The sequence below is a fragment of the Lupinus angustifolius genome, chromosome LG13, assembly GCF_001865875.1.
Source record: "Lupinus angustifolius cultivar Tanjil chromosome LG13, LupAngTanjil_v1.0, whole genome shotgun sequence".
NCBI classification, from domain to species: domain Eukaryota; kingdom Viridiplantae; phylum Streptophyta; class Magnoliopsida; order Fabales; family Fabaceae; genus Lupinus; species Lupinus angustifolius.
In genome coordinates, this window is record NC_032021.1 from 728,443 (window position 1) to 750,677 (window position 22,235).

Consider the following 22,235-nt stretch of genomic DNA (forward strand, 5'->3'; position numbering starts at 1 on the left):
AATGTAGTGCCATATGATTAGATTTCTTTAACAGGTTGAAATGATGAAAAATTAGTTCAATCTGCGTGTAAACTAACATGCATATATTATGGATATGCAGCAACAATAAAATATGAAGTGTTATATTGTGTTCCATACGATAGTTCCTAATGTCTTTGAGACAAACACAACTCAATTTCTAATATATATGTACCATTGTTTAAACACGTTGTTCCTAACAATCATCTATTTTATTCAATATATTCAAAAACAAACATCTTCCCTATTAATAGAGAGACAAACAATAATTTTTATTCATATTTTCAATAGAAAAATGTAATTTCATGACAATTAAAAGAGTAAAAATATTATTACATATTATATTTTATATGTTATTGTGAGTCTCTCTATTAACCGAAAGATTTTAATCCTTTAGTTATCATTTTTCTATACCTCTCCACTTCTTCAGTCAAACAATTCACGTTTGATGATGATTTTTCCAACGTTATTTATTTTTGTCAATTTCCTTACTATAATTCCAGACTTTATTAGGGAGATAAAAAAATAACTATTATGGAATTAAAAAAAAATGATGCATTAAGACAAGCTATATTTGACCAAATCAAATACCACCTAAATTAACTATATTGAGTTACTTGGTTCACTTTTATTTAAATTTTTACGAATATAAGACTTTTATGCTTATTAATTTTGTATTACTTCTTTTTTTCTATTAATGAGAAAAAATCATCACTTTAAAAAAATTAACTTTCATTAAAAAACAAATCATTATAATTGTTAGTAAAATAATTTTTCATTGTAATATCAATACATTATCAGCATAAATATTTATACACACTTAGTACATCATCTAACATCTATTTATATTATTTTTTAATAGTCAATGATTATTAAAATGAATGATAGACGATATAATAACATTATGTAAAACTCATACACTATGTATTTTTTCTTCTCTTTTTCGTATTGGCAATAAAGAGAGTGATATACATTATTGAAGGCAAACAATTTTCATTCACTTGCTATCACTTAATTAAAACATTCATCAATATCCAATTCCCCTTCTATGTATATCCCTTCTAATCATTGTTAAAATCTTTAAACTCGTGTTTGGGAATGAAAGGTAAACAGAACTTTATGGAAATAAGAAACAAAATGCATGGAATGGCATGATGCCATTACCATTTATCTAACACGCATTTAGCATTTGTGGTCCATAGCATTATTTTAGCCGTTGGTTTATTGATATATAAGCAAAAATAGATAATAATAATTATTAAAGACCTGAAATCTTGTAAAGTGGATAAATTGCAATATCTCAAGATCTCACTTCACCCTCCATCTATAGATTAAAACTCGTATAGGTGCATCATTATTAGCATCATCATGATATGTTTAACTTAATGGGATTAGGCATGCTTCATATTCAAACCCCATCAACACAATTCTAAAGTAGTACTAACAATAGTTGCTTCAACTTTGTATCTTTTATCCAACATTTTGTGCCAATATGTGTCAAAAATTTGTCTTTGGTTAAAGGATATTAAATTTAACATAAAATTTACTCACTTATTCACAGCCCTCTGATCAAGAAGGATCTTCCTTCAGGATTCGGGCACGTGTATTATTACTTGTTTTGTACCAAACACATTCGTATGCTATAAAGTAGTGAAAAACAACTTATGCATTGTAATGAGATAAAAGTGTATATGTATAGAGATACTATGGGATCAATACATAAAGGAATCATGTGATTATAATCAAATACTAAAGGATGAGATTTATTGTCCTCATGACACCAGCCACATGGTTTCGATAACGATAAGAAACCAAGCTCACGATTGTCATAATAAGATTGAGTGTATCTCAATTTTCCCCCATACAAGAGTTAACCTCCCATTCATCTCGTGACCCTGGAGCGTACACGTCTGTTGTCCCACTCTTTTAATTACTATTTTAACTTCAATAATTTCCTTTCAATATGTAATGATTGATGAAGTGAAATGAAAACTAGGATAACAGATGTGCTCCCAATCCTGAATCAACCGTTTTTGACTCAAACCTGGCCCATACATTCCAATCATTGAATGCCACGTCAGAATTAAAAAGTGGGACCCATAGTAAAGCAAATTGTCGAGGTTACGGAAAAGACAACCCCTGCAAACGGCGTCACTTTATCACTTTTGTTTTACTCATCATCACATCCACCACAACACTCTGTCAGAGATAGAAAGAAAGAAAGAAAAAACAGAGAATGTGTTTTGAGTTGAGAACTAAACCTAACATAACATAACAATAACATAGTCTTATTTACCCGATTACCGGCGTTACCGGTACCCAGTAGGTGATAAACGTTACGGTGTGTTGAAATGAGTGAGATCTGAGTAGTTAGTTAATTGAGAATGGGAAGTGTTTCGTCTGAAGATGGTTCCGACCAACAGAGTGACCGTTGCGGCAGCTACACTCTCAGTGCTGACGTCAGCGAATCTGAGAGTTCCACCAGTTTCTGCGGTGTTCGTCGTTTCGACACCGAAGGCGCTTCCTCCTCCGCCAATCTCTCCCCTCTCCCCGCCGTTGCCGGCAAAGATGTGGTGCTGTGGGATCACAAGCCTAAAAAACGTGACCTAGATTTGTCAGGTACTTATTATTACTCTTTCTTTCTATTATGTGTTGTATTGTAATTATTATTACGTGAGACTGAAGCAATGGTGTTGCAATTATGGAATATGCCGCAATGTAAAACCTGATGTGAAATTTTGTTCAATTTGTTAGTTTAAGAGGTTTTGGATTTTGCAGAAGTGGAAATGATGAAGGAGAGATTCGCGAAGCTGCTTTTAGGAGAAGACATGTCTGGTGGAGGCAAAGGAGTTTGCACTGCGCTTGCAATCTCAAATGCAATAACAAATCTCTCTGGTTAGTTTTGTTAATTTGCATTTAGAAAAAAATGATATTGTCTGTGTATGGATTGTAACGTGGATAAGAAATTAAAAAATGCAGCAACTGTGTTTGGTGAGCTATGGAGGTTAGAGCCCCTAGCAGCACAGAAGAAGGCTATGTGGCGTAGGGAAATGGAATGGCTCTTATGTGTAAGCGATTCTATTGTCGAGCTTGTGCCAGCTGTGCAGCAGTTTCCTGGTGGTGGAACATATGAAGTTATGGCTATGCGTCCTCGCTCGGATTTGTTTATCAATCTACCAGCTTTGAAGAAGCTTGATGGAATGCTGCTTGGTATGCTTGACGGATTTGAGGATACAAAGTTTTGGTATGTTGATAAGGGAATTATATTGGGTGATTCCAAGGATTGTGATGACTACAATGGTAGACCTTCAGTTAGGCAAGAGGAAAAGTGGTGGCTTCCCTCGGCTAAGGTACCGCCAAATGGCTTGTCTGAGAATGATCGGAAGAGGTTGCAGCAGTGCAGGGATTGCACCAACCAGATATTAAAGGCTGCCATGGCAATTAATAGTTCTGTTCTTGCAGAAATGGAAATCCCTCGTGCTTACATTGGATCCTTGCCCAAGGTAGAACTTGTTCTCACTCATTTGTGCTGCAAATACAAAATATCTCTGTATGCATTGGTTCTCAAATTTGGTATATCATACCGTATGAAATTATGAACATAACTCTAGGAATGGTCGACATACATTAATTCTAATGGATCTTTGAGTTGTGCATAATTCAAAATTTATCTTCTGAAAATAGAGAAGTAAAGAAATCTTGCCCTTGGATTTCTTCTACCAAAGTTTTATTCATGGTTCAAAACAAATAACAAAACTGGAATTCATTTACGTCTTACTACTTGTTTGTTAGGAATTGTTGAAAATATAATATCATGTTTCTGAACTTAAGTGCATTTGTGATGTTGTACAACTATAAATACAGAATGGAAAAGCTTGTCTAGGGGATATAATCTATCGATACATAACTGCTGACCAGTTCTCGCCTGAATGTCTACTTGATTGCCTGGATCTCTCATCAGAGCACCACACTTTGGATGTAGCTAATAGAATTGAGGCTGCCGTGCATGTATGGAGACTGAAGGACAGCAAGAAACATTCAAATTCAGTGAAAGCCAGACGCTCTTGGGGTGGAAAGGTGAAGGGCCTGGTTGCTAACAGTGGAAGGGACCATTTTCTTTCTCAACGAGCAGAGACCCTTCTGCAAAGCTTGAAACACCGGTTTCCAGGACTCCCTCAAACCGCACTAGATATGGCCAAGATACAATATAATAAGGTACATTATCTTAATCTTTAGTTTGGACTTTGGATTTAACTCACAATCTGTTATGTCGCGTGGCCACAGCTTAAATTATTTGCTAAACTAGTTAATAGCTCTGTCAGGACAATATGGAATATTTAATGTGCAACTGAGGACTTGATTGAGAGATTCCTTCCCAGCAGTAACTAGTGAGAGAACATACAAAATTCCCCGACATTAAGTACTCTTTAGTTTCCATGTTAAATACATGGTAGTGCTCTCCCAATGTCTTGTCTACATTGACTTCACAAATAGATACATTAACATGTATGATTCCTGTCAATATTTAATGGAAGCCATGGGTACAAGTAACCATGACTCTGATCTTATAGTAGTGATTTATTGTCATTGTACAGTTACTGAGGAATGGTACTGAGTGAAGGGGGCTTATAATGAACTCAATAAGCTTTTTGTGAATTTTACTTTTCCTTGCAGGATGTAGGACAATCTATTCTGGAAAGCTATTCAAGGGTGATGGAGAGCTTGGCCTTTAACATAATAGCCAGGATTGATGATGTCCTTTATGTAGATGACACTGTAAAGCGATGTTCAGCTGCAGAATCTATCTCTCTCTTCAGCAGAGGAGGTTTTGGTGGTATGCCGATTCAGAAGCGAATGTCTCCAAGTCCATTTTCAATACAACACACTCCATATGCCTCTCCGTTCGCAACCCCGTCTTTCTGTTCCTCCTCTCCCGTTACTGGGAGCCCTTGCAGTCCTCAAATAACACCTACCCTGAAGCGGAACGGTCGAAAGGAGGTAACAGATTCTAAGCCTGAAAAGTTGGCGTCGGCTGATTTTGAGAGGGTATGGTCATTCACCGGAAAACTTAGTTCAAGAAGAGCTTCTGGTAATGCTCCAGAAAGAGACTAAGTTCTACAGTTAATATGACTTGCATTTCTGGCTAAAGCCTTTGATCCCACTCCTTGTATATGAGGTTTTAATTTTTGTATATTCCTAGGCAATATAAGTAGGATTATGTTGAAAGATTATGCCAATGAATCATTTGATTAAAAGGTCTTCTCCCAAGTATAAATTTCTAGATTCCACTCCCAATATGCTTTTATAATTGCCATATGCTAAATATGGTTCTGGACTTCTTAACTGATTCAAGATCAGCATTAGTCTTGTACCTTGCCCTCCTTATTACCATGAAAATTTCAATGAATATAATCAGGCCAAAAGTTAGGATAATTTTCAGCACATTAATTAATATTGTTTTCAAAATACTATTACTATAATTAATTAGAAATAGAAAGTCATTAGTTTATTAAGTGAATAAAGAAAATGAATAAGTCTCATAGACAAAGGATAATTTTAGAAAATTATATCTAATTATACTAACAATATTAATCATGTAAGGAACTTATTTAATTCAATATTACCCCAAAATTATCATATAAAAAGTAGAATTACTGGTTAGATGTGTTCCTTGAACAGCATCTTTTTTTTTTATGTACACCCCTATGTAAATAACTTCACAAGTAGGGTAAGCAATAGTTTTTACCTCTGTGAATCAAGTTAGCATGTGCCAAGAACACCAAAGCATGAATAATTTTACATAAAGAATGTTGTACTTTTTCTTTATGGGCCATAGCTGTCTATTTAAATAACTTGATAAGAAGGACAATCAATGTTTTGAACTCCATGATACAAGTTAGCATGTGTGCCAACAAGAACAAAGCATGGATAATACGACTTAAAAGAATACCGTCCTTTTCTTTGACTTTTTCCACCCATTTTCATAAAACAAATTGTGACAAAACATGTATGATTCACGTGGTAATACATATATCATTTTCCCTTCTTTACTATCCTGAAGGAAGATAAAAAAGTGGAGATGAAAGCTTGGAAAAAGGTTTCAGGTTGTTAATAGATATTATGGAACTAGATAAATAAATCATATTTGTCATGTTGATGAAGTAGTTACTAGACATATATAACTAAGTAAATAACTTTACAATTCTTAATCTTATTAATATAGACTATTAGACATAAACATATATTTAACGGTTCATATAACTTCATGTTGTTAATATAGTTACTAGACATAAAACTATTTTAATAAGCTATTAGCATAAATTGACGGTTAATACAATTGAGGTATTGTATTTTAGTCAATATCATATGCATAGACTACTAAACATAGATGTGTGATTTTGAGAGTCATAATTTTTCATATCGTATGTAATATTACTAGATATAAAGCTTTATTGCACAAGCTACTAAATTGACAAGACATTATATTTTAGTATTTTTGAAGTTATTTGTATCAAATAATCATTACTAATTGAATTTGTGTTTTCGAATTGTATATATATTAACAGTAAGTAGAGATTTCGATCCCAACATCTTTTATCAAAGTATTACAATCTCAATTGCCTATTTTCGTGTTACCAAACCATAAACCATGTAAAAGATAACTTAAAATAATAGTTGATAGTTGAAATGATATAATTTAACAAGTCTTTGTGGATACAATAATCTATTACTCTTTACTTGTTTGTGACACCGTTCGATATTTCTATACTGAATTTGCAAATTAGTAGTAACACTTCTTTAAATTGATTATGGAGAAATTGTAATGCATGTGACAGATGAATTTGGACGAGTTTCAGCTAGTGAAGCACAAACTATATGAATTAGATTAACATTTAATTTGTACATAATGGGGTCACCCAATAAATAAAAACATTAGATAATTATTAGCTATCAATTTAAGTAGCAATTTAGAAACACTCCACCAGTTACAATTTAATGTTTTTTTAGTGTCTATAGAATAGTAGTGCTTCCTTAATTCATTGATAATGTGTATTTTTTTATTGTTAGCATGCTTTCAAGTATATGTCATCTATGATGTAAATTGCTTCATTGTTTGGTCTCTTTGATGCATTTGACTATGATGTCATTGGTGACTTTATTGAAAGTCCTTCCAACTAGCTAAAGGAGAAAGATAGGTCACGTTAAGATTAGCAGAAAATATTATTTTATGATTATAATGAAGTCATAGTATACCATTTTTGTATCACTAATTGAAAATTTATGAGGTAGTTGTAGGATGATGTATCCACAGAAAGTGAATAAGTTTTATACATTATTACTGTATTATCTATCATTGATATTTAATTGTTCTTGACTTTTCGAAAAAAGTAAACCAAATGAATGGTGGATGATGTGTTGCATGTGTATAAATCTTTACACTGACAGTACATAGATTCTATACTATTTTTTAATATGGAAAAGATACTTGACAATACCTTCATATCTTTTATAATTAAAATAAGTGACACACATTATGGAGTTAATAGATATTTTTCCTTATAACTTTGTATTATTTAAGGATGAAGTAGTTTTTATTTTCTCTTTGAAGAAGGGGAACAAATTAAAGCAACGTAAGAAATCTTCTTTCTTTCTTTAAGCTATTGTTTAAGGGTGATATAAGATAAAATTTTCATTTAGAAAAGTATTACAATTAGTTTTCCAAAAAAAAAATGATTTTTGTTCATTTGCATTGTTCAAAAAAGTTATTAAAAAGGAGGAAGAAAAGAAGCATAAGATCACAAGAGTCACAAGAAAAGGTAGCATAGGAAGCAGAGAATGGAGACTATTATTCCTCCTACAAGTTCAGGTTCAAGCACTTGCACCCCTATGAAGAATGGAAAGGTTCTAGAAGGTTCTAATATAATGAAGTTGATGAATAGTGATCACAAAGATGGGAAGCTCTATATGAAGGAACTTCAACCTGCTGTTGCTCTTGTCTTACCTTCTCAAGGCACTAATCCTGATTCCGAGGTACAATTCTACCATTTTCTATTTCATTATCATCATACATCAGTTATGATAGAATATTATAACGTTATTCAATTAGTATAACTATTGGACCTAATTGGATAAAAGATGATTGTTCATTACGCCAAATTTCATATTTTAAATGTCGTTGTTTTACTATTGCATATTAGTTGTTGTATAATCATCTTCGCACATTCTTCATCACTCGGTTAATAAAAGTTGTGTGACAAGGATCTAAGTTTAAATTTAGACAAGTGTAAAATTTATCATTTCTCCTTCAAGATAAGTATATTTAAGATTCTATTGTCTTATTAAATTTTATTTTAGCAACTAATAAGATTCTGATTGATGGTTTTTGCTTTTACATATTTCATTCTAATCATATAACTTCATAGCTGGTCACGTTTTATATTTTTACTGTCTCTTATACTTCATGTACTCATATGTACATGATGTAATGCCATATTTACTTAGCATATTAGTTATCTTTACCAACAAGTGTTGGTTCAAATAATACATGTTTAATTTTCTTTAAGCAAGTTCTTGGATTCAAATCTTATAGTTAAAAAAAATACTCACTGGAAGTATTAGCCTCACATACCTGTGGATGTTCCCGACTCGGACAATATTAACAATATCTCCTATGTAAGAATACACGTCGGAAACCAACAAATATTAGTTTTCTTTGTACGGTGAAATAGTAATTTTTCTCCTCATTTGATCCTCATGCCAAGGAATATACTACTTATTATGTAATAATCTTGTTAAATATATGAAGTCCTTAAACAAACAATTCTTAAAGAATATTCTATTTAAATTTTAGCATACAATTAGTTGAATTACACAACAAAGAAAAATTGCATATTTCAGCTAATAAGAACTAAGAAGAATATAGGCAATGAAATTTATCAGTAGACAAAGACAGAATAAGTATAGGTGTCAAACCGAATTGCTATGTGCTTTTGACTTCTATTTCGGGTTTATGTTTTGGTTGTGTTCCCAATTCTGTATGTTTTCAATCTTTCCAATAAATTATTGGTATCATGTGTCCAAAGAAAAACAATTAATTTATCATCATCATTGTGATGTCATTATCCTCATAAGAATATTTGTTTATATTCTAATGTCTGTGTTTTTTATTAAAATTACTATATATTGTTTGTGGTTCAAGCTTTGTTTTTTAGTTTGAAAAAAACTAGCACCTTTATTTTTGTATATTTGGGCGACAAGGTTTCACAGAATGTTTATCTGCTTATTGTATAATGCTTCAAAATTGAGATGTTCATGGAGAAGAAGCACAAATTGGCTTTTTATATGGTTTTAATCAATAATCTGATGTTCTTTTCTAAAGCGTTATGCTTGTAAATTGTAATATTTTTGAGACAGAAAGAGTAGTATTATATATAATTAGAATTTGATAATTTCTTTTACACCAAATCATATTATTTCTATTTCAAAATGAAAGAACAACTTAAATATGATAACTTGGTCGGTTGTGCCATTTAGTGGGACTCTTCTGTAATGGACAAAAACTTTAAACTATACTTTAAAAATAATAGTTAATAGAGTATGCTTGAAAATTATTATTTTTAAGGAAAATGCTAGAAAGTTTTAAGATGGACTCTGAAACAAAAAGTCAATGTGCTATTAGTGTAGTCAGTGATAAATTACATGGCCCTAGCCCCTAGCTGCATTCTGATTTTAATGTTGTTGTGGGACAAGAACATGTTTTCTTTTAGTGCCATACAATGAGAGAAAGCAAATGTCTTACTTAACTATATGGTAAACAAATAATAATGCAGCAATATGATTCTAAAAATAAGATATAGCACTCGCAATGCTAATAAAAGAACTCTGTGTAGTGAAATAAGTACGTTCTTGTTCATGGTTACCATTGGAGAGAAGTTGATTTTAACTTCAGTTGTTTAAGTTGGTGAAAAGTATAAACAAATATAAAATAATCAAGGTCTATTTAAGAACGAAAAATGTTTTGTACGATTGTGGATGCTTGTTATTAGTCACAGGAACAAAAAAGTAGCAGCTAAATGCACCATAAATCAGGATTAAATGGAGTGTTTTGTTTGAGGAAGAGTTTTCATTTGGCATTATATTTGAAGCATTGATTGGCAAAACTCTTGTCTTGTGCCACAGGTGTTGAATGAATTCACAAATGGCAAACAAGAAAAAGTGATCAAGATTGTGTTCAAAGAGGTTCTGACACACATTCTATTGAACATGGCTGCTGGACTAAAGAGAGATCCAATTGTGATACTTCGCATTGATGGGGAAGATCTAGTTGAGTTTACTAATAGTCCAAGTTATGAAGCTGAAATAGCATCTATATTCTCTCACATTGCATCACCTGAAAACTCATTTCGTCACCATGTTATTGAGGCTCTAGGGAAGCTCACTGTTGAACAAGGGATCCCTCCTATTTCTGATTCTTGGGTACCCATTTGATTCAAATATTATTCACCATGTTGAAAGATATTATAGAGTATATATAGACACACACATATATGAACATTTTAACTCATTTTCTGTTTCACTTAAATTCTCTAACTAGGTTCATTTTATTCCTTTGTTGGCTTATATTTTCTTGGTTAAGGTTATTAACAACATTGTGGAACCAGCACTACTCTCTCAGGGTGGATCTGGTTGGGATAAGTCCATTCCTGATCAAGAGAAATTTTTGGAGGAATTTAAGAAAGTGGCACTGAGTATTGCTCATCGTCTTAAGGAGCAACCAGTCATTGTTGCCCACAGTGAAAACATCTTTGATGGGAGTGGTGTTAACAGATTATTATCCAACAAGTTTGAATTAGAGAAGGTTTGTAGTTTCGTTCATTATTCATTGTGTTGAAGTCTCGCATTGTGTAGCATTAGAGTATAATAGAATATCAATGTTATATATTGGACTTATGTCCCTTAATATACTAGTAGTAGAAATACCTCCTATAGGGAGTTGGGCTCATGAGTGTGTTAGGGTATGTAATCCTTATTATCTAATAATATTATCTTGGTAGCCGCTCAACGCTCTCGGAAACGTAATCACAATTGACGGAACTTTGTTACCAAATTCTCGCACAACGATAGCTTCGGCTGCAGTAACACCTTTGATTGTCTTTGTTTTTATCAACTCTCCTTAACTATGTGGCACTCACCAATCTATCTTTTGATGCAGACTTTGAATTCAGCTTTAGAGAATTTGCCTAAAGATCGAAATGGAAAATTATCAATGGAGTATCTACGAGTGGCGTTGGACACGCTGTCTCCATGTGCTGGTTTACCTCCACTTGGTGCAATTGAAGAGGTATGTTACCAATGCATATAATATATATACCCAATTCATCTTCATTAGTTTCTTATTTATTTTAGATTCATGCATGCTTTCATTACATTAACTCTATTAAAGTTGCATGGTTGATCATTTTTGTGTGGCATATGATTCAATGGTGTCTTCCTTAACAAGTAATTGAAAACCACATGTTTGATTTTTATAGATGGATAAGGTTATTGGTGAAGTCTTTAAGGTGATAAATGTAGATGATGGGAAGGTGGTGAAAGAAGATGAATTCAAGATAATTTTAACTGACATATTGGGGAGTATCATGTTGCAATTAGAGGGCAATCCCATATCAGTTTATTCGGATTCAGTAGTGCATGAGCCTCTTGACTCATCTTCTACCGAAACATCATAGGCTTCTCAACTATATGATGTGTAGAAGAATCAACAAGTACAATAAAAAAGTTATTTTATGTAAATTATGACCAGCAACTTGTGTTTTGTTCAGTGAAATATGTATGTTTTCAAGTTGTAATGTTGATATATCTTGTAGGCTGGTTGATCATAAGATAAAAAGATAAAATACTTTATTTTATTATATTGCACAATACTTTATCATAGATACTGTACTTTACAAATAAGTCGTTGGTCTAGTATGTAAGACTCCATTAGATCTCTAAGGTCGAAAGTTTAATTCCTGGGAGTGCTACTTGTTGAGAGGGGCAACCACAAACCTCAAAATTGATTAATTACTTATTCAAAAGTGAAAAATACCGTTGGTAGTAAAAAAAAAAGAAACTATTCTTTACTATAGTTTTATATATTGTATCACTTTAACATTTTAGCCAAAGGTGCTACAAGAGAATCTGATTACTTGTTACTAAACAAAACCTTAAATTATCAACCACATATGGACTTGATCACTTGAGCATCAACTACATGATTATTGCTTGAGATTGGTGTGTTGTCTTGTGTTCAAAATGTAGCTTTTTCTTTATGGTGCACATGCTCAGGAGTGTCATGAGGACCTTTGAAACAAACCCCTGCTAGCTTTGAGATATCATACTCTCCTTCAACCCATGATAACCCCTCCTTTGGTAAGTTGATAGAAAAGATATAATACATAATACAAGCAAAGAAAGGGCCTAACAAGAAAACCCAAAACCCATTCCATAGTTGTGGACCTCCATAGAGTAAAGCTGGTGCTAAGCACCTTACAGGGTTCAATCCAGCTCCACTATAACCAACACTTCCTGTGATTGTTGATGAAATGAGAACTGGGAGAGCAATGCACCCACCTAACACAGTGTAAACCATTATTGGCCCTAATTCTTTGCTCCTTTTCTTGTCAAATGCTACAGTTACACCGAGCAAACACATCAAGAATGTGCATGAAAACTCTAGTACAAAAGCGGTACTAGGGCTTATGCCAGATGTTCCACCATAGGCATTGATGGTGCACCCTGCTAAGAAGTACTTTAGTGTCATATCATGACTCATGACACTCTTGAGTAAAAGAAACCCAATTGTTGTGCCAATGAACTGTGCAACAATGTAGACAATAGCACGAGATATTGTTACCACTCCCTTGAGAGAAGCTATGAATGTGAAAGTAGGGTTTATAAAACCACCAGATATAGGAGCCACTGCAATGAGGATAAAGAAGGTTACACAAAACACAACTATTGGAACCAAAAGCACAGGTGCAGCCACATTTGAGTTCATGCAACCAATGATGGAACCAACTAGTGCAAACGTAGCAAAGGTACTTCCTACCATTTCTGTAAGGCCTGCCCTCCACATCTGAAAGGTGAATTCAAATTAAGCATTCTAATTATGAGAACTATATGTAGTAAGTTTAGATAATAATGTTTTGGACTCATTCATGGTTATGAACTTATGATGATTAAAGCCTATAGTTTATTCTAAAGTTCTATGGTGCATAATAGAGCCAAATTCGTATGTTGTTTGATGAATAAAATTTAACGTTGTACCTCTGCAGACCGAAATTCATGGGCACCAATGAAAGCAAGGAATTTCAACCATAAGGATTTCTTGTTTTTTGTCTCATAAGACAATGCGAGATCTTGATGAACTCCATTGGTGACAACCACATCCATGTCTTGTGTCCTAGCAAAAAAAGAAGGCAAAGGAAAAGAATTTTCATGCTGATTTGAAGGGTTATGAAGAGATATATAAATGGCATTTCAATGATGGCCCAAGAAAATATATTCCAAAATTTCTTAAGCAGCTGAAAAATTAGCAGTACTTCTGATCCTTATTTGTTTCAATACAACAATGTTTGAAAAGACAATGTGGTATAATCATAGCAACAAAAAAAAGATTAGGCATTGTAGTATAAGCTTGTAATACAAATGTGCATACGTATACCCAAGAAAAAATTACTAGTAGGTGCAGATAAAATTGCATTTTATACATTTGCATCAATTTTTGTTTAAGGATTTTGTTAGATTAATGCACATAGCTCATCAAAGTTAAACTCAAAGATATCATATATACGTGTAATCTTAATCAGAGAGCCATAGATAGCTATGCCCACAATATTGGGTTTATGTTAGAATTTGAGTCAATAAAAATTATTTCATGTCATTTAGAATTGTTGTGAGATACACAAATAATAGTTTCAAATATAAACTACAACAAAAAATACAAGAAAGAGCTTCAAAGATTCATATTTTCAGTAGATGGCAAAATGTAGTGTTAATATCTTACCGGTAAAGCAACTTATTCTACCTATAATAAAATAAAGCAAGATGCCATAAGAGATTCAAAAGAAACAACTTTCTGAAGATTAAGTTTCACGTAGATGGTAAGAATTAAGATATGTGGCCTATTTATGGTCACAACCTTTAATCGGTGGAAAGATTTAAACATGAAAAACGACAAAAGAATCTACACAAAAGTTCACAAAAATATACCTGTACTTAAACTATATTATTTTATTAATATTGTTGTTGAAGGTACGTTATTAATTAGACGCATCGAATTGATTGAACCGTCTTTTATTCTTTTAATTCTCTTAGAGCTAATATGCACCTTCACGAGGTATTAAATAATCTATGTATTGTAAGTGACCCAAAAAATTATTATTTTTTTATTTTGCATATGTAGGTTTGATGTTTACCCTCGATTATAATAAGGTTAATACAATGTCACAAAAAACACTAACGCTTATAGATCCATTGTGAGCAACAATAGTGAAACTTTATTTTTTTATATAAGCTTGTGGAAATGATCAAATGATATATTTAATATGCACTACATTTTAAAGTTAAAAGCTGTATAAATTAAGCTTCTATTTTTCATTGCTTAACACAATAATTTTTTTCTTTCTGATTCCTTGTTATTGTTTTATTCTAATACATGTTTAGGTTGGATATATATTTTAATGCTATATTATCATAAGTATTATTGTCACGATGTCAACCAAAAAAATAATATTGTTATCATACATTGAAGAGGTGCGTCAAGTTGCATTAATTATCCATACTCCTTAATATAGGATCCAGATACTCTGTCCCATACCTTATCATTAAATTTTGTCCTGATCCAATCAATTTTAACCATGTAATATAGAAATGTAATATTTTATTTATATGTCACTTTTTAATTGGTGAAGATAGGAAATTGATAGGACAAGTGATGATGTAACCTTAATATATGACAACACTATGATGCATCTCATTCTTGATGAAAGATACCGTTAAGGCGTTTGAACTTTGAAGTGTCATCTTGACCAATTTTGCTGGTAACTGAGTAAATTATTTTTTGAGATCAATACATATGTTCATAGATTTAATGTTAATGTGTGAATCTATGATCTCTTATCCCAAAGTCCAAAACTCTTCCATTTTAAAATGCACAAAAATCATCCAAATAAATTTTATCATTATCAATAATCCCTCTCTCACACACACACAGATAGATATATATATATATATATATATATATATAATTGATAAAGCATTGTGATTGTTTCTCTGCAGTTCCAGAATAACAAATAAATAATAGTTCTACTAAAATATCATACCTAAACGGCTATGTTTGAATTTAAAATAAAGAAATATATTATCAGATTGAAATAAAACTGTAAAAATGACATGTTCAGATTTTAAGGAAGAGTCGGCAATAGAAATTAAACGAGTTCTATAGATCGAATAACGTCATAATGTTTTATCATGAGTTGTGCATTAAAAATGTAACCAAAGAAAATAGTCTTCCCTTATAATTGTAAGTTGAATATGTATAAACAAGTGAGAAAAAGGCACTAGGCTGCCTCTTAAGTTTCATGCTTGGACACATTACATTATGCAAAAATAGATCAGTTTACTCATAACTATGTGAGGATTTGTATATATCAACTCTCTATTTATTTAATTTGAAATAGAATCTTAAACATGACTCATTCAATTTTGAAGGAATTTCTTTCTTTAAAAAAAGAAGAAGAGGTATTTTAAACTTTTAATTATAAAGATCCTTCATGAAATCCTTCCTTAAATAAACTTTTATTTGTTTGTGGCTGTTGAATATGAACATACAATGGAGGAAAAAAAGAAAGAAAACACAAAAAAAGAATCCGATGAACTTGGACCATTTGCTTGCACTTTCTTCCACTTAAGGTTTGTTTGTAAGTTGAGTTTTGAAGAGGAATAAAGAAAAATGGAAAATTTAAAAACATAAAATACACTTGTGATATAACTCTAAAGTTTTTCCTTTATCTTCATTTCCTTCCGAAACTCAATTCCGAAACAAACCCTTAAATATCACTTGAGACAGCAACATTGGAGACATTGATATTTCCACAAGAACCCATAGCCAGCTTTAACACATCATATTCTCCATCAACCAAAACCAAACCCTCCTTTGGTAGGTTGATAGAGACAGCATAATATCCCATACAGGCCAAGAAAGGCCCAACCCAAAAAACCCAATGCCCATTCCACAACGGGCCTCCATAAACCAATGCCGGGCCTAAACATCTTGCTGGGTTTAAGCCCACACCAGCATAGCCCACTTGCCCAGTTACAGTTATAGACACAAATACTGCCAGGCCCATGGCCCCAGCCACCACCAAACACACCATAGGCAACCCCAAATCCTTAGATTTTTTCTTATCAAATGCTAATGTTATACCTATAAAGAGTACCACAAACGTGCATGAAAATTCTAATAACAAAGCTTGTTGTTGCTTTATGCCACTAATTACACACCCACCCAATGAATATATTTGCACTAATTTTGGGTCCATCACACTCTTAATTATGAAGAAACCAATTATTGAACCCATGCATTGTGCTAACATGTAAATAAGAGCACGTGAAAGAGTGATAAGACCCTTTAGAGTGGCTATGAATGTGAAAACAGGGTTCATATGGCCTCCAGATATAGGAACTGTTACTATAAGAAATAAGAAGGTTATGATGAAAACTGCAAAAGGAACAAGAAACTTAGGATCAACCTCATGTGAGTCCAAGCATGCAATAATTGAAGTTGTTAAGGTAAACATTAATGATGCAGTTGCTACTAATTCTGTCAAAGCTCCCTTCCATGTCTGAAACAATAATATTAAAAAAGAGGGTTACTATATTATTTTCTTACTCTTTGTAAAATACTATATAATATAATACTATATAATATAATACTATAATACTATATAGTATAAAGAATTAAAGAGTTGTGTTAAATTACCTCTATTCTGAGAAGTTCATGGGCACCAAGGGAGGAAAGAAGTTTGGTGTCTAAAGACATCTTAGGAAATAAGCACCTTGTTGTCTCATAACCATGAACATGCCTCGGAAATTGTTCAATATTATCAACTACTTGGAAATTATTAGGTGAATCCATGTGATCTCAATTTCAAGGAAAAAAAATGGGGTAGGGATTTCTATTTATCAACCGTTTTAATTTGTTGGAGGAGAAAAGGATATATTCTTTTATAAAGGATTCGTTCTACAATTTTTTTTAGAGAAATGAAGAGTTGGTACTTGTTAAAAATGTAAATATTAATTGCTACATATCTTAACTAATTAATACACATATAAAAATAGATAAGAAAAAGAATGGATATAAATATCTTTCTCAGATTACTATAAAATATATTAAAAGAGACATAATGGAAGAAAAGGAGGGCATAATAATATGCATGGTCCATGAAATGGAGAAATTCTTGAATGCATTAGAAGGAGAGGAAAAAAGAGAGTAGAAGAAGGAAGTATATATGCAGAATGTGTGGAGGAAATGTGATGATAAAAGAATCCCAACACTTTAATTCCATAAATTTGATGGATATATCAAAATTGTTTATGCTTATTAGATTCACCTCCATTTAACACGAACATTGGTTCAAGTGGTACATGTTTGATTCCCCTTAAGCAAGAATTCGGGATCGAGTCTTGTGGATAGAAAAAATGTCCGTTGGAAGAGTTAGTCTCACTTACCTGTGGATATTTTTGGCTCGAACAAGATTGCCTTTAGTGCGAGGATAAATGTGGGAGAAAAAAAAGATTCACCTCCATCTTAATATTACCCACGCCTTTGTTCAATTCTCTATTGGGTCCACCACAATAGTACCTATTTATATATATTTTAGAAATTAACATGTTAAGAGCATTATTACACTGACCTTGATAGAATAGAAGCCTAAATACATTAAAAAAGAAGAACGCCGTTGCCGGGGATCGAACCCGGGTCACCCGCGTGACAGGCGGGAATACTTACCACTATACTACAACGACTTAATACTTAAGTTTCCTCATTAATTTTATTCATTCAATTCAATCTTGCTATGAAAGTGCTGCACCATTTGAAAGTTCATATTTTTTGCATTTCTTGTCCTAACAAGACCACTTAGCATTGTTACAACAATACCTATGCAAAGTAATATTTCATTTACATCAAAGAAAACAAATTAAAAAACATCATGAGTTATGGTGCTTAATTGCACATTTTAATACATCACTGGCTTTTTGTTTATTACATAATATCATTAATGATGCCTAACTTGTTTAGTTGATCAACCAACTCTTTTATCATGTCTACTGATTCTGAACCATCACTTGCATTATGTTATGTAACAGAACATAAATACTAAGATGTTATGGTTGTTGCATGGATCATTTTCAACTCACTTTTTTACACTTTTCAAATGCTGATCTCAGTTAACCATACACACTGTCTTAAATGGAAATATCAATTAGTAAGTAATGACTTAATCACTTATGTTAATTATTAACTAGGTGACACATAGGTTATGAAGCATTTGATACATGCTCAAGTAATGGAAAATAATGACATATACTACACATTGAACACAGCTAGGGTCAGCAACAATGACTGGCATGTGAATATTATTAGGATAACATTTGTGAACTCAACAACAATGCATCTAATATAGAAATTAGGTGTGGTTCTACCAAACTTCAACTACAAGTTTGGTACATTAAATAGTTATAACAAAAACTGAATTCCAAGACCCTAAGAAAATAGAGAGTTCATGTATAAAGTGTTTTCAACAATAAACTATTGTACTTTAAACAAGAATATTTAGTCTTCCCTCATCCCAACATTACACAGAACTTAGCTTCCACCAAGGAACCCGGCAAGCGTTAATACAAAATGTACTCTAACAAGGGTAACCTAACAAGGGTAACCAACCATATAGCCTGATTAAGTTATGCTTAAATGTGAGTATGCACCAAAGCAGATCTTCAATCAGACCACTCCGGAGGGGAGACGAAGAACTAGTTGTCCACCGAAAACACTGCAATGAAATAAATATAGTAAGGACAAGTATCATTGTGGAAAGACGGAGACACTCTAGAAAAGGCTGCCAAGAAATGCGGGAGAAAGGGGAAAGAACTACTATGGATTAAACAAACCTCTTGACATAATAGTAACAGAAATCAGCTAAGATGAAGGTCTGGACAATTTCTGAGATAAGAACCATTGACGGCCACAAACCATAGCCCAAGGCAACCAACAAATGTCCACGGGTATCTAACACCTGTTGCAAGAAATAGTAAGTGGGAGACCCGCAGTTAGAAAATCTAATAATCTAGGTCACTAAAAGCAACATGCTAAGAACAGCAACAGTCATGTGGCATATCGACAATCAAAATGGATGCAACTCAATTTAGAAGGTCGGAACTCAGAACACACAACATTTTACAGGTAAAACACATGCTGCTGCAACAGGCCAGCAAGAGGAAATGAGTCACCCACAAATGCCACGAAACAAGTGACGACTGATGACCAAATATGCAAATGTATCAAAAAGATATTTAATGCAATTATGTTTCACAAGTTTTCATCAACATACCTGAAGAACCCAATGAGCACAGCTCAAGAATCTTGCGACGCCCAAAGCAAATACATAATGAGCTGTGAATGGCTCAACAATCTGAAAGTATAAAATGAAACAAGTTCAGAAAAAAAATCAATAGAATTGGATCTCATACTTGATTTAAATGTCGGATGTAGATTATGAAGTAAGAAATTATACTTTGGTGTTCTGCATGACCCGAAGTTGGGGTAGTACTGAAACGGCTTCCAGATATACACAAAAAGCCCAGGAAATCCTGTTAAATAGAAGATGAGAAGTTGATGGATGTATAAGCAAGGCTAACACGGCACAGGGTATCACCTGCATTCAAAATCAAAGTAGAGTACATCATCAAGCTGACTCCAATAGATGGAAAATGCAGAACTTAACAAAAATAAATGACACTGACAGAGTTTTGTTATGAATTTAAGAAACAGGATAAATAAACATAATATGATAATTTTAATATTAGTAACCACTAAAGTGAGAACGCAATATTTCAGCATCAGCACCAATAAGTTTCAAAACATACTACCATCTCACAACACCTGAAGTATTGAAGTTGTGATGCTTCGTAGGACATAGCTACCATCTAAAGACACAATATTAGACACTCAAACTCAAAAGGTCAAATTTCCACTTCCGTCGTAAAAGAAAAATGACGCTTCATCTACAGGTCTTAATAAAATGTCACCCTTTATCGAAAAGACAAGAAAATAGATGGTGTTGGGCTTCTAATGTAATAAATAGTAATGTTACAATGAAATGAGAAGAGGAGCCTACCACATAGTATATTGCAAAGTTATCCTTCTCCTCCATGTAACTAGCCTTCAGTTTAAAACGAATCATGTAGATAACCCAGAGTGTTGTTACAAAAGTAGCAAAATCAAGTAGGGTGTGTATATCATATTCCATGACAAAACTACAATACAACCTAACAGCTAGAAAGATAGCTGTTAATTCTTGGGATTTGAGTGATAATCCTGCACATACTCAAAACCATTAGCAAAAAAACCAAAATGGATAGTTATATATCTCTTTTCTATCCAACCACAAATGTGAAGACAATGATTATGCCAGAACAAAATAAGAAGGTGAAAAAGAAAACCAAATCAGCCAAACAAATACCATATATGATCCAACCAGCACATTCAAAAGTCAAAACTTGTCATGCTAAAATACCATGGCAAAAATAATGAAGTATAAAGGATAATCACAATCTTCACAAAATCCAAGCCTTTGTTAAGGAAATCTCTCACAAGGCAACATAATTAATAAAAAAACGATCTTTTGCCTAACCCATAATTTAATTTTTGTTGTTGTTGAAGAACTGAAAAGGAGAAAAGGTTAATCAACCCAATTAACAAAAACCAAGAAATTGGAATGTGGGTACCGGCACAAGTCTTCTCCTTGATGAGCTTATAAATAAGAACAGAAATACCAATTGAGTGAACAGCCTCAGCAGCAACGAAAAGATTGTCATGATCGTGAACAATGAAACGGAGAAGAACAAGAGCCGCCATGGCTGAAACAACGGCGAGAAAAGCCTTCACCTTTGGTGGTTGTTTCTTAACCCATGTCGTGATTGTATGGATCGGCGTTCTCGTAGGTCTCATCTTAACTCAAAATTGTTACTTTCAAATCTGTGGAATCTCTATTCTTCAAATACTATAGGCATTCATTAAGAAAGAGGAAATTAGGATCTTTCACTCACTTTCATATCTTACCCATATAAATAACAATCTTTACTTGCTTCTTTTTACTCTATCACACACATGTAGATTATTCACGCCATTTCTTCTCAACTTATAAATTCTCTTTCAGAATATAAACTTCATTCTTTAGATTTACTCTTCAATATTTTTCATACTTACTCTATATAAGATTTAGTGTATATATCGATTTTAGTCATTATATTTTTTAACACTATAAATTTATTTATTAAAAAAAATTGTCCAATTTTTTTTAAATATAAGTCAAATTATTTGTTTTTGGTTAAATTAGTCTCTATAGTAATAAATGTTATAAAACATGCTAAAAATGATAAATTTAACTGACATTTAAAATTTTTGGATCATTTTAAGTCTTTTTTGAATGACCAAACTAGTAAAATAAAAAAAATATAATAGACTAAGATATGTATTTATCTTAAGATATATATATATTGTCATTTTATCATTCATATTTCATTATTATTGACTATTCAAACAAAAATTTAAATGAATAATATATAATATAGAAATTATATATAAATCTTTATACTAATAATTATATATATTACGCTAGTGTGTACAGGCAGCCAGTCAATATTGCATGATATTATATATTCAAATTTTATATATTTTATTTTTTATAATTAGAATATATTTGTTGTATTCAGTGTACTTTATATTATAATTTTTGTGTGTTTATGATAATGTATAGTTTAAGGTGAGATATGTGGTTAATTAATGTTTTGGTGGTGATTAATTAGGATTATATGATTTTTTTGTGAAAATTAAATAATATGAAGGGCAAAATAGGAAGTGAAAATTACACTATGGTAAAAGTTACACATTGTTT

At 32.4% G+C, this 22,235-nt stretch overlaps 5 protein-coding genes and 1 non-coding gene across 6 annotated transcripts; 2 read left to right on the forward strand and 4 right to left on the reverse strand.

The window, feature by feature from the left end:
* On the forward strand, nucleotides 2,287–5,327 carry LOC109325310 (rop guanine nucleotide exchange factor 1-like). The gene is made up of 5 exons (XM_019557593.1): nucleotides 2,287–2,637; nucleotides 2,797–2,913; nucleotides 2,998–3,521; nucleotides 3,883–4,233; nucleotides 4,693–5,327. Exons 1-5 carry the CDS (start codon nucleotides 2,403–2,405, stop codon nucleotides 5,128–5,130), a joined length of 1,665 nt encoding a protein of 554 aa, XP_019413138.1. The 5' UTR covers nucleotides 2,287–2,402; the 3' UTR covers nucleotides 5,131–5,327.
* LOC109325315 lies at nucleotides 10,136–11,851 on the forward strand. The gene is made up of 4 exons (XM_019557598.1): nucleotides 10,136–10,494; nucleotides 10,655–10,876; nucleotides 11,231–11,359; nucleotides 11,550–11,851. Exons 1-4 carry the CDS (start codon nucleotides 10,282–10,284, stop codon nucleotides 11,745–11,747), a joined length of 762 nt encoding a protein of 253 aa, XP_019413143.1. The 5' UTR covers nucleotides 10,136–10,281; the 3' UTR covers nucleotides 11,748–11,851.
* On the reverse strand, nucleotides 12,165–13,643 carry LOC109325087 (probable aquaporin TIP-type). The gene is made up of 2 exons (XM_019557232.1): nucleotides 13,327–13,643; nucleotides 12,165–13,135 (listed from the first exon to the last, which is right to left on the reverse strand). Exons 1-2 carry the CDS (start codon nucleotides 13,450–13,452, stop codon nucleotides 12,308–12,310), a joined length of 954 nt encoding a protein of 317 aa, XP_019412777.1. The 5' UTR covers nucleotides 13,453–13,643; the 3' UTR covers nucleotides 12,165–12,307.
* On the reverse strand, nucleotides 15,875–17,279 carry LOC109363459 (aquaporin PIP-type-like). The gene is made up of 2 exons (XM_019609724.1): nucleotides 17,042–17,279; nucleotides 15,875–16,904 (listed from the first exon to the last, which is right to left on the reverse strand). The coding sequence occupies exons 1-2, from the start codon at nucleotides 17,195–17,197 to the stop codon at nucleotides 16,110–16,112; spliced, it is 951 nt and encodes a 316-aa protein (XP_019465269.1). The 5' UTR covers nucleotides 17,198–17,279; the 3' UTR covers nucleotides 15,875–16,109.
* TRNAD-GUC lies at nucleotides 18,016–18,087 on the reverse strand. The gene has a single exon. It is a non-coding gene; the product is annotated as a tRNA-Asp (tRNA).
* LOC109363196 (putative ER lumen protein-retaining receptor C28H8.4) lies at nucleotides 18,671–21,452 on the reverse strand. The gene is made up of 6 exons (XM_019609369.1): nucleotides 21,067–21,452; nucleotides 20,457–20,656; nucleotides 19,854–19,994; nucleotides 19,671–19,751; nucleotides 19,231–19,355; nucleotides 18,671–19,112 (listed from the first exon to the last, which is right to left on the reverse strand). The coding sequence occupies exons 1-6, from the start codon at nucleotides 21,287–21,289 to the stop codon at nucleotides 19,064–19,066; spliced, it is 819 nt and encodes a 272-aa protein (XP_019464914.1). The 5' UTR covers nucleotides 21,290–21,452; the 3' UTR covers nucleotides 18,671–19,063.